Here is a 12488-nt window from a genome sequence, read left to right on the forward strand (position 1 = left end):
TGAAAAATAAAAAAATAAAATTGAAATGGCCAAATAAGAAAAATTTACGTGTCATTGGAAAGGTTTTCTATAGATTCCATATTTTAAAATAAACTATGTAGTATTCCATATTAGTATCATACGGTTGTGTTCAATTAACGTGTTTCACGTACAAGATAAAAGAAAAGGAAACAAAGATGATAAAAACTTAATTACTGATATATGTGCTCTTTTTCTATTAATTGTGTTCAAATAATGAATTACAATTGATTAATTTCTAAGTATCAATAACCAATTAACAGAATTTTAGTTATGATAACTTTTTTTAACAGAATTATTTGATAACGGCTATTTAACAAGTTATCATTTTGTAAAATACATGAAAATTTAAAGTATCATCTTTGATGGGATAACTAATTAAAGGAAAATAAAATATTGATTTATTTAATATAAAAATCCACAAACATATGTCGTAAACTAAAAAAAAGACACTCAGCTACAAAAAAATAAATATTAATGTTATTCTAATTTAAAAAAATATGAATATTCTAATGTTATTCTAATAAATATTTTTTTAACATTAAAGTTAACGTAAATCTTACTTTTTATATAATATTTTTTTGTTATAGACATAATAAATTTTATTTAGTATTTAATAAAATTTATATGAAGTCTACTTAATGATAAATAATATATTAAAAATAAAAATTATAAATGTTTCTCACCTTTCTTAAGAATAAAAAACTTATATTTATAATCTAATGATAAATAATAAAGCTAGTCATATAATTATTTTAAACAAAAAATATCTCCTAATATTTTTTTATTGATTTTTTTATTACATCCATGTTGTAGAGTTAACTTGTTGTGTATAGTACAGTACACATTACAGTTCAAAATGGGTAATGTAGTATAAATATAAAATATAAATAAAGGAAAAAATGGAATGTAAAAACCCTACTCCAAGGTTTGTACTCTTGCAACGAAAATGAAAAACTCCTATATAAGGCAAAGCTGCCTCTGGCTGTAACCCTAATAGCACAGGTAGCACCGTTTGGCTCTTCAAGACTTGCTTCTTTACCATTTCATTCCTAAAACCCTATTCTTCTTCGCTCATTCATCAGCACTGCCATCAGCCCCAACCTCCCCACAGTGAGTGTTACTTCAAAATCTATCAATTTCCCAACTTTTCATTCTCTTGGACGACCCAATTGGATAAAGATTTGATTTTTGTTTTTGTTTTACTCATTTCTTCGTCCCATTTCATTTGGGTGTTTCAGAGGTCACAGGGACTAAAGAGGTGTACCACCATGTCGGACGATGAAAGGGAGGAGAAGGAGTTGGATCTCTCTTCTGCAGAAGTTGTAACCAAATACAAAACCGCGGCTGAGATCGTTAACAGTTTGTTCCTCACTCTTTTAATGCCTTTGTGGTCTCAAATTCTATTTGGGTTTTGGTTATTTCATACATTGGACACAATTTTTCCTGGAACCTTGCTGAAGTTCATTTTTTTTAATTTATATTTTTTGGTTCAACTAAGATTTGATGTTTTTTTTCTTGTGTTTATCTATGATTTTACAGAGGCCTTGAAGCTAGTTATTTCAGAATGTAAACCAAAGGCGAAGATTGTGGATATTTGTGAGAAAGGGGATTCATACATTCGAGAGTAAGCTTATAATATTCATAAATGAAGGAGCATTGTCTTTGACATTTTTTTAACATGTGTATATTTAATTGCTGCTTTGTGTTTTTTTTAATATTTATATTTTAGCTTATAGGGTTTGCTTTGTGGGTGTGTAGGCAAACTGGAAATGTGTACAAGAATGTGAAGAGGAAGATTGAGAGAGGTGTTGCTTTCCCTACATGTTTGTCTGTAAACAACGTTGTCTGCCATTTCTCTCCACTAGCCAGTGACGAGGCAGTGTTGGAAGAAGGTGATATATTGAAAATGTAAGGCTTTCAATGCATGAAATTTGTGATGAGTGGTCGGAGATTGGAGTTTGTGGTTTTTTATACTACTTGGAAGTTGATGTTTGTTTCTTTGGTTGGTTGCAGTGATATGGCATGTCATATAGATGGATTCATTGCTGCCGTAGCTCACACCCATGTTCTTCAGGAAGGTCCTGTTACAGGAAGGGCAGCTGATGTCATTGCTGCCGCAAATACTGCTGCTGAGGTGGCCTTGAGGCTTGTCAGGCCAGGAAAGAAGGTAATCAACTGTAACATTTTTTTACTGTATCTTCATTTTTAAAATACAATTTGATTTGGATTTTACTACATGTTGCCTTGCCTTTCTTTATTGTACCTTTGGTTGATAGGTGTAAAGTCATAGACTATATAAGCTTCAGCTTAGTAAAATTGGAAAGAAATTAGGTTGCTTCATGTGTATTGCTCGAAGGGATTTCTTTGCCTAATTTTCATGCTGTGTGGATTTTGATCTCTAAATGATGAAAACTGTCATTGGCTATGGAGAAACTCCGATGAAGCTTTATTGTCATAGTTACACTGATAGAGGTCATTTATGGTTTTTCTTGTGGTTTCTTGCCAATTAAGGACATTGCTCATCTTTGGAAACTCCTCGTCTGTAATGTGCATTTCTCACCTTATGCTGTTTTGTTCTTTTGAGATTACTTGGTTGTCATTTTAAGCTTTTTGAACCTTTTTTTTTATCTGCGTGATGAATGCTATCAAGCACTTCCATAAACAACCTTGGTTTTTTTTGTATTCTCATTCTGATTCAACTTGGTTTATAATATATTGTAAATTTGATAGGCTGATCTCTGTATGATGAAGACATTATTGGTTATGGATAAAACTCCAATGAAGCCTGTTTGTCATAGTTACACTGACAGATTTCTGCAATTTGTATTCCATCTTGTTATGTACCTGTATGATGAACTTTATCATGTACTAGTGTCAAACATTTTTTTTATTCTGATAAAATTTTGGAAAAAATCTTGACAGGTCTCTCTTGTTTCTTTCCATATCCCTCCTCTTAAAACTATTTTATTTGGATCCATAATATTATATTGTAAATTTTATGAACTGATCTCTATATGATGAAGATATCATAGGCTATGGATAAACCCCAATGATGCCTGCTTTTGTCATAGTTACACTGATAGAGAATCATTCATCCACTGTTCTATATATAGTGCTCACCATTTGTCATCACATAGAGAATTGTTCATCCTGTTATAGCTTTATCAGCATATATGTGGATTTTAATATTTTGTTGCATATGCTAAGGCAACTTTGCCGAGGTGATCAGGTACCATATTGGTTTCCTCTTTTCCCTGTTGCCAATACTAGAACTGGCTGAAAATAGTTTCATGGTTGTGCTGATTTATATAGTCAGTACACTTGTCTAGTCTAGCCAACATAGTACAGTACTACTGTATTAACTATTAAAACATTACTTAACACAACGTAGAACTAGAGAAGAGGAATATAATACAATATTCAAACTGTTAGATTAGTTGAGTTATTTTATTATTCATGGAATTGAATACAGTAGCATTTATAAAACCTTTAGTAAGGAAAACTTTGCTTTGATGATTGCTGGTATATTGATTTCCCCTTTTCTCTGTTGCCTAATTTAGAATAAGCTTTAAATTATTGTAGTTATGATGATGTATTAGTTCAACACGTTTGTCTATTTTAATCAGCTCTGTATTAATATTATTATTCATAATTTCATATACATAAATGGCCTTATTTTAATTAGTGTTTTTTTTTCTTTTATCCACAGAACAAGGATGTAAGTGATGCAATTCAAAAGGTTGCTGCTGCCTATGACTGTAAAATCGTTGAGGGTGTTCTTAGCCACCAAATGAAGCAGTTTGTTATTGATGGGAATAAAGTTGTGCTTAGTTTGTCTAATCCGGACACAAGGGTTGACGAAGCAGAGTTTGAGGAGAATGAAGTTTATGCAATTGATATAGTAACAAGCACTGGGGACGGCAAGGTAGTTCAATTATATCAACATATTTACTAGTATGGTAGAGCTTATGCATGATATAAAGTAAATTTTCATTCTCTTGCAGCCTAAGCTGTTGGATGAGAAGCAGACAACTATCTATAAGAGGGCTGTTGACAAGAGTTATCACTTGAAGATGAAAGCGTCTAGGTTCATTTTCAGTGAAATAAGCCAAAAGTTTCCTATCATGCCGTTCTCTGCTAGGTAATTTGATTACTTGCATGTTTATAATACTGTGTCTAGTTGGTGTGCTAATTATTATTGTCATCACTATTCTTAAAATTTTATTTGTTTTATAATAACAGGGCTTTGGAAGAGAAAAGAGCTCGACTTGGTTTGGTGGAATGCGTCAACCATGAGCTCTTGCAGCCATATCCTGTTTTGCATGAAAAGCCTGGTAAAGAACTTTTGGCCAGTAGGCATGATTAAATCCTGTGTTGGCATTTATGTGAGCCTTCATGTCATGCATTGCATTGGTTGCTTTACAGGTGATTTGGTTGCGCACATCAAATTCACAGTCTTGTTGATGCCAAATGGATCGGATCGAATCACAACTCATCCACTCCAAGAATTGCAGCCTACAAAAACAATAGATGATCCTGATATTAAGGCCTGGCTAGCCTTGGGCACAAAGACAAAGAAGAAAGGTGGTGGGAAGAAGAAAAAAGGTAGGCTCGAAGAGCATGTTGCTATTATTCTATAATAATTCCTTGTGTTGCATCATGCTTCTGTATTATTGCACAGAACTCCATCATTTGCATATGTAAAGTTTCAATGTTACTTATGTCGAATGGCTCAACAAATAATGCTTCTTGGTTGTTTGCACACAGGTAAGAAAGGGGACAAGGCAGATGAGACAACTGAAGCTGAGGCTATGGACTCAACAAACGGGGCCACTCCTCAAGAGTGACTTAACTACCCTTCCCTCTCCTCTCCTCTCCTCTCCCCAAACAATGAAAGAAGCTTTTTCGTTTCATTTTCGACACCTCTTTTCAATTTTGGTACATTGTTCACCAAATTGTATTTTGCTTGCTTGGATGTCAATTTTAGTATAGTGTTCCGACATTGATTTTAATAGGAATTTATATATGCACATTTTAGTTGGGGTCCTTTTTTTCAAAAAAGAAAAAAGACAAACCGAACCAGTTAAATGGTTTAGTTCTTCATCCAAACTGTTTGATAATAATAAAGCGGTTTGGTTTTTGGTTAACTGATTCTGAACCAGTTTGAGTTGAGACATTTCCAAGCTGTTTCTTTTGTGCTGAACCGTTTTTAAAACCGTTTTTGAATGTGCAGCTTTTGAAATGTTTTGTGAAATAATATGCAGCTTTTTATGTGACAAACCAAAAAAAGGCTTTTTGAATTATCTATTATAATCTCAAATTAACTATGAAAAGAAACTGATAAGAAGTTATCTTCCTTCTTCTATACTTTTTATGCTATGCAGGATGTGTTTTGAAAATCAGTTTCAATGATTTTATAATACCCGATATCAATTATAAAAAAAGATTCAATGTTGCTGAAGGGTAATGCAACCAGTATTGAATTAATATCAAATAATGAAAGGTAAACGGTGTGTGATTAAAAAGGAAGCAAATTTTAGAGTAGCGTGTGTTTGGTTTCATGTTCGATTTTTTATAATAGTTCAATAAATTCTAAAAATTTTAGGCTTAATAACTAATTCATGCTTACTCTCAAATCTAATGTATTATGAAAGCCTTTTGGTTTGCCAAACATTGGTGCATTATCTTCCACCATAAGGCATGGAGATTACCTAATGTGTATCAAACATTGGACAATATAAGAACTTATCATGATTTTATCATATCCTAAAGGTTCAAGTTCTCTTTGTCGGTATCAGTTAAGCATGTTCAATTAATGAGTTTCATGTGCATGATAAAAAGTAGAAAGGGAGTATGTTAAACACTCAGTTTTGATTCATTGCATTGTTTAGTGAAGGTTATAGACTCAATTATTGATTCATTACATTGATTGCTGAAGTTTCACGTACAAGAACTTACTTATATAACACTATCTATCAGTATCATTGATAACTGAAGAAGAAAGGGTAGCAAACATAAACACTCAATTATTGATTCACTGTAGTGATTAGAGAAGGTTAACATGCAAGAGCTTATATAATCTCTTTCTCAATATAAGTCAATCGTATTCAATTAATGAGTTTTACATACATGATCAAAAAAGAAGAAAGGAAAAGAAATATGTTAAAGACACAAGTATTGATTCATTACTTTGATGGGTGAAAGTTCACCTGCAGAGGCTTATATAAAACTAGGGCTGCTCAAAATAACCAGTTTTATATAAAACTAGTCATGATTATAGATATAATACCCACTTATAATCTAGTTATTTATTAGTTATATGGTTATAGTTATGTAAATACCCAAACCATGAACACCCCTATATAACACTATTTTCAAGTATCAATAATTGGTATTCAACTAATGAGTTTAACATATATGATAAAATAAGAAAGAGGAACAAATATGTTGAAGACTCACTTATTGTTTCATTGCATTGATTAATGAAGGTTCACATACAGGATCTTATTTAATGCACTCTGTCAGTTATCAATGGATCATGTTCGATCAATTAACGAGTTTAACGTACATCATAAAAGAAGAAAGCGAAACAAAAATGTTAAAGACCTAATCATTGGTTCAGCCACTCTTTCTCAATATATAAGTCAGTTGTGTTCAATTAATCAACTTCACGTACATGCTAAAAAAGAAGGGGAAAAAAAATAAATTTGTTAAAAGATTGAAGTGTCGCATTGATTGATGAAAGTTCACATAAAGGAGCTTATATAACGCTCTCTTTCAATATCAATCAATTGTGTTCAATTAGAGAGTTTAACTATTTAACATACAAGCTAAAAGAAGAAAGATGAAAAAATATGATAAAAGACTCGATTATTGATTCATTGCACTAATGATAAAGGTTCACATATAGGAGTTTATATAATGTTTTCTGTTAATATCAATCAATCATGCTTATTTAATGAATTTCTCATACATGATAAAAGAAGAAAAGGAAATGGAAATGTTAAAGACTCAATTATTGATTCATTGTATTGATTGGTGAAGGTTCACCTACATGAGCTTATATAACAACACTTTGTTAGTATTAATCAACCGTATTCAATTAATATGTTTAGAGAACAAAATAAAAAAGAGGAACAAAATTTGTTAAAGAAGGATGTAATCGGCGCAAGTCAAAATTTTGTTGCTGCCTATGACTGTAAAATTGTTGAGGGTGTTCTTAGCCACCAGATGAAGCAGTTTGTCATTGATGGGGATTAAGTTGTGCATACTTTGTATTTGTCTAATCCGGACACAAGGGTTGACGAAGCAGAGTTTGAGGAGAACGAAGTTTATGCAATTGACATGGTAATTAACAAGCAGTGGGATGGAAAGGTAGGTTAATTATATCAACGTGTATATATATATATATATATATATATATATATATATATATATATATATGGTGTTCATTCTCTTGCAGCCCAAGTTGTCTGGATGAGAACTGAGAAGCATGAAAGCATCTAGGTCAATGACATAAGCCAAAAATTTCGAATGATGTCATTCTCTGCTAGGTAAGTTGGCTTCTTTCATGTTTTTATTACTGTGTCTAGCTAGCTGGTGTTATAATTATGATTCTTTTCATTGCTCCTAAATTAAAATTTCATTTCTCTTACAATATAGGGTTTTGGAAGAGAAAAGAGCTCGCCTTGGTTTAGTGGAATGCGTCAATCATGACTCCATGAGCTCTTGTAGCTAGTCATTTCTTGTTCTTCATGAAAAGCCTGATAATGGCCAATATCATAATTTGATCCATCCTCCATGGTGTCATATTCATGTGATCCTTCATTGTCATGCATTATATTGTTTGCTTTTCAGGTGTTCACATCAAGCCAAAAAGGACCAATCAAATTGATGATAATTAAGTATACTATAAGAATTTCGAATTTTACTATTGATACGTGTAATATTTTATTTTTGGTAAAATAAATAAAAAAAATTTCTTTAAAATTAAATAGAGTTTTAGAAACAAATAATGGTGTTTTTGTAATTAAATAAATGACGAGAAAATAGTTTTATTAATTAAAATAATAGATTTTGAAATAAATAAAACAAATATATGTTTTAGAAAATAAATAGATATTTTAACGAGTTATTTATTTATTTAGAAGGAGTTAAATAGAGTTGTTTTATATAAAATAATAAAGTAAAAAATAGAGTAAATAATAAACTTAGAGTATCCTATTTATAAATAGAAACATATTATGCTAGTTTTTATATCTACCATTAGTCTCTCTCTTCCTTCCAAATTCGTCCCCTCTTCTTTCACTTCCAAAATCCTCTCTTTTTGGTGCACACATTCAAATTTGTCCCAGTAAAACTATGATCTCAGACTCGTCAATTGTTTATTGTCCTGAAATTTGGACACCACGTTAATAGAGGAAGATTTGTGAAGTAATGTCTGTAGACAGAGGTATGCCCCTCACATAGAGACAATAAATTTGACGCTCCAATCCCTTCTTCTCTCTGATGCTTGGAAACCCTAGCAGAGCGATCAAATGAGAAACTTGAAGAATCTTAGGGAACCACTAGAGACGTCACTATCAGATTACAGGCGTGATCCCACTTAGAGGTAAGGGATGAGTTATTGACAGATGAAGAATGGTGAGAACATGTGTAGAGATCCTTAGTGGATCAATTGGGATGAGTTTTGGGATGTTTCTGTAATTTTGATTCTATCTTTACAATTATAACTGAGAATTGTATATGTTTAACGGACCAATTGATGTATCAATGCGAAATTACTATGAAATTGATGTGTTCTTGTGTTGAGCGTAAACCCTAGCATAGTATGATAAAATTGAATGATTAGTATGATATATTTACTAGTAAATTTTCTTTGAGTTTATATTTGAATCTAGCATAGTGTGATAAAGAATAAATGGTCAAAAGAAAAAAAAATCCATGTGTTTGTTTTACATATTGCGATAGATTGAAAAAGGTATTGTAATATTATATTAAAATAAATTTTCAAATCAAACCGAAATTGTACGTGAATTTTTATGTCATGTACCATTGCACTTTTGATATTTGACACCATACACGTCAATTGCACTTTATTAAATAACGTGAATTGTACTCTAAATAATCTTCTTTTTAGTTGCTTATTTTATACAAATTATTGACTTTGTTCTGTGTCCTCCCATGATGATGATCAAAATGTTATATATACAATGTAATAATAAAATAAAGAAAGTTGTAAAGTTAATACTTAGTAGTAATTTCTTTTGATACAATTTTAATTTAATTGTTGTAAAAAATCTTTTTAATTGAAAATAATATAGTTCGATTTATTATATATGTTTTGTTTCATGCAAATATTACTATTGTATGATGTGTATATGATTTATGAGGCGTGATAAATTGTTATATTGAGATTATGAAATTGTGATTGAGATTGTGTGTAAGTGATAAATTGAGTATGTGGTGAATTATAAGATACATGTGTATTGAGATATTGTATGTATTTCATAATTCATAGGTAAAGTTTGTTTTTGTGTCATTCATATAGTCATATTGTGTGATGTGCATATCATTCATGGGGTGTGATAACATATAACTTTGGGATTACAACATTGTTATTGAGATTGGGTATATGTGATAAGTTGAGTATATGTTGAATTGTAAGATACATGTGTATTGAGATATTGTACGCATTGAGTTGTGAGTTATGAACTATACAATCACACAATTGTAAGATCTTTTAAGGGCGACGAGTTAATATGCAATGAGTACTGTGATGTGATCCACTATGGGAACCTGGTGAGTTTAATCACTTTGAAGTGTGACGAGTTAAAAATATTTTGAGAACATTTGAGGAATCATGTGTTTTGTATAGTTCATATATAGAGTTTGTGTGTTAAAATATTTTCTAGGTTGGACCAGAATCAGGAGGGAGAGACCCTGACAGACTCTTCTATGTATAAATACATTCGGCTTGAGTGCTTCTCTAAGCCTATATTGATCCCATATGGTTTGAGCATTCTCGCAAAACGGAGTGATCCAAATTGGTTTCCCTATGATTTCACCTAATTAGAGTGACTTGACTTCCAGTTTGTGGTCCGTCTTGTCATGTACTCCTAGGCGTCCCACGAGATTTCTCACTAACATGGTACCACATTGCATATAGGATTGAGTCTTAGTATATCTATTGCATAACGTCGGTGTAATGATTATTGTGACTTGTTATGTGATGGTGTGTAATAAATTGTGTAAGTGTGAGATGTAGTATTGTATTTAAAATGTGTTGTCTTGAATAGGTGATAATCGTGAAGGCATGAAATGTAATTTGTGATTAAATTCTGGGACAAGTGATGTTACGTGATGAGTGTTGAAATGATGTGAATTGTGCCAAAGTTGAGTATTGTTATACCTATATTGTTGTTATAATTATATTAATGTTATATTTATATCATGCATGTATGTTTTCATTCTCTATTCGTTGAGGAATGTGATGACTTACTCCCCGTGTGTTATTTGTATTTGGATCCTGTGATGATCTTGAACCTTGTGTTTGTGGGAGCAGATGACCAGGTAGATTGCTTTAAGGAACCTCGTGTTGGAGGACGCCGAGACACAATGCTCTGATAGGATGTGACCTTGTTATTTTACTTTATTTTATTGTGCTACTTAACTTCAGTTCTTTTGTAAGCTTGAATGGCCTTGTTGTGAGCTAGAAAGATTTCTGATAAGTTTTATTTGGTAACATTGAAGCAAATATAAACCTTTTATCCACGTGGATTTACTTATGATTTTATTGAATAAAATTGATTTAATTAGATTCTGGATTTTATATGTTTTTTATTGATTTATATGCCTGTTGGAATAGAGGGTGTCATAATATGAGAACATGTTGGTCAATAACTTATAAGTACTAGAGTCTCTCTTATCACTCTTTTTAAGTCTTGATGTGTCTTGTGACTTGTCCAAAAAATGTTGCACACTTCAAACTCGGTCTTGCTAATGCCAAATGGATCCGATTGAATCACACATATATCTCATCCACTCCAAGAAGTGCAGCCCACAAAAACAACAGATGATTCTAATACAAGAAGGCCTGGTTAGCCTTGGAACTAAGACACAAAGAAGAAAGGTGGTGGAAAAAAGAAAAAGTTGCTATTCTAATATTCCTTGTGTTGCATCATGCTTTTGTATTTTGTTCCACAGAACTGCATCATTTTTATAAAAGTTTCAATGTTTCTTGTGTCAAATGGCCCAGCAAATAATGCTTTGGTTGTTTGCAGAGGTGAGAAAGGGGAGAAAGCTAAGCAGATGACTTAACTCCACCATCCCAACAAAAAAAAAAAGCTTTTCGTTTCATTTTCGACACCCTTTTTCAATTTTTGTACATTATTCACTAAATTGTATTTTATTGGATGAGTTTTAGTATGGTGTTCAAACATCGATTCTAATAGAAATTTTAATATGCACATTCGAGTCTCAAATATCAATTTCTAGAAACGAAAGAAAGTATTTATGTTTGAAAATATGTTTTGTTCTTGGCTTTTGGAAGCGTAAATTTATTTCTAGAGGCTGTCACTCTAGCCATTTTGAGTATACAATTTAAAAGGTGAACTTAAATAATGGATGCAATAGTGGTGTAAGAAAATAGCAAGATAATTAGTATAATAGGGTCTATTTCTTTCATAGTACATATTTGAAGGGAAACTAAACATTTAAACAAAACCTTACATGTGTGTGATGTGGCTAAATGCAATCTTTTGAAAGATTAAATGCTAACAAATCTGATAAGAGACTCATTCATTGCATTGTGATAGATGTGAATGTTCAGTTGTTCACTTCACATGCATATGCTCTATGTCAATATCAGTTGTGACACCCTCTACCCCTTACATATATACTAATAAGGAATAAAAAAAATTCAAATATTAATTAAAAGTATTTTTAAAACATTTTTTTTAAACAAGTCTTTCAAAGGGGAAAAAGGCTCACATTCATTTTCTTCTACATCCTATTCAAACTTGTCCAAATAAATAATAAAGTATTCTCGACTCAACAAGGTCGTCTAAGCTTCATACAATTAATATAGAACCTATATCCTAATGTCACATCCAATCAGAGCGTTGTGTTCCCGTGTCCTCTAACATGAGGTTCTTCATAGTCATTCACCTATTCATCTGCTTCCCCGAACACAAGTTCAAGATCATCACAGGATCCAAACACAACAACACACAGGGAGTGAGTTATCACATTCCTAGCTAATAGAGAAACAAGACAATTAAATATACATATTATATAAATGAGATACAACTTGCTTAAACATAGCTCATGTAACTTCACCACTTCATCATTCAAAATTCACTTTTCAATTATCAATCACATTACACAAGAATCCCACACTTCGATCAAGATATAATAACACATCAATTAGCAAGCATATGCAATAGTTATGCTAAGACTCAATCCTA

The 12488-nt window shown here is 31.8% G+C and overlaps 1 protein-coding gene and 1 pseudogene across 1 annotated transcript; both read left to right on the forward strand.

The window, feature by feature from the left end:
- Positions 1 to 965: 965 nt before the first annotated feature.
- Positions 966 to 5124, forward strand: LOC114419089 (ERBB-3 BINDING PROTEIN 1-like). Its single transcript, XM_028384690.1, has 10 exons — positions 966 to 1131; positions 1260 to 1380; positions 1561 to 1645; positions 1780 to 1929; positions 2035 to 2188; positions 3731 to 3946; positions 4026 to 4162; positions 4264 to 4355; positions 4447 to 4626; positions 4789 to 5124. The coding sequence occupies exons 2-10, from the start codon at positions 1290 to 1292 to the stop codon at positions 4866 to 4868; spliced, it is 1185 nt and encodes a 394-aa protein (XP_028240491.1). The 5' UTR covers positions 966 to 1131; positions 1260 to 1289; the 3' UTR covers positions 4869 to 5124.
- A 2004-nt stretch (positions 5125 to 7128) lies between these two features.
- LOC114420472 lies at positions 7129 to 11340 on the forward strand (annotated as a pseudogene).
- Positions 11341 to 12488: the final 1148 nt, after the last annotated feature.

This window comes from Glycine soja, chromosome 7, assembly GCF_004193775.1.
Source record: "Glycine soja cultivar W05 chromosome 7, ASM419377v2, whole genome shotgun sequence".
Lineage (NCBI taxonomy): Eukaryota > Viridiplantae > Streptophyta > Magnoliopsida > Fabales > Fabaceae > Glycine > Glycine soja.

Excerpts from the sequence above, each read along its gene's own strand:
- LOC114419089 (XM_028384690.1), top strand. The coding sequence starts at position 1,290 with ATGTCGGACGATGAAAGGGAGGAGAAGGAGTTGGATCTCTCTTCTGCA. Across the intron at positions 1,381-1,560 it reads CGCGGCTGAGATCGTTAACA|AGGCCTTGAAGCTAGTTATT; the intron begins GTTTGTTCCTCA and ends ATGATTTTACAG. Across the intron at positions 1,930-2,034 it reads GAAGGTGATATATTGAAAAT|TGATATGGCATGTCATATAG; the intron begins GTAAGGCTTTCA and ends GGTTGGTTGCAG.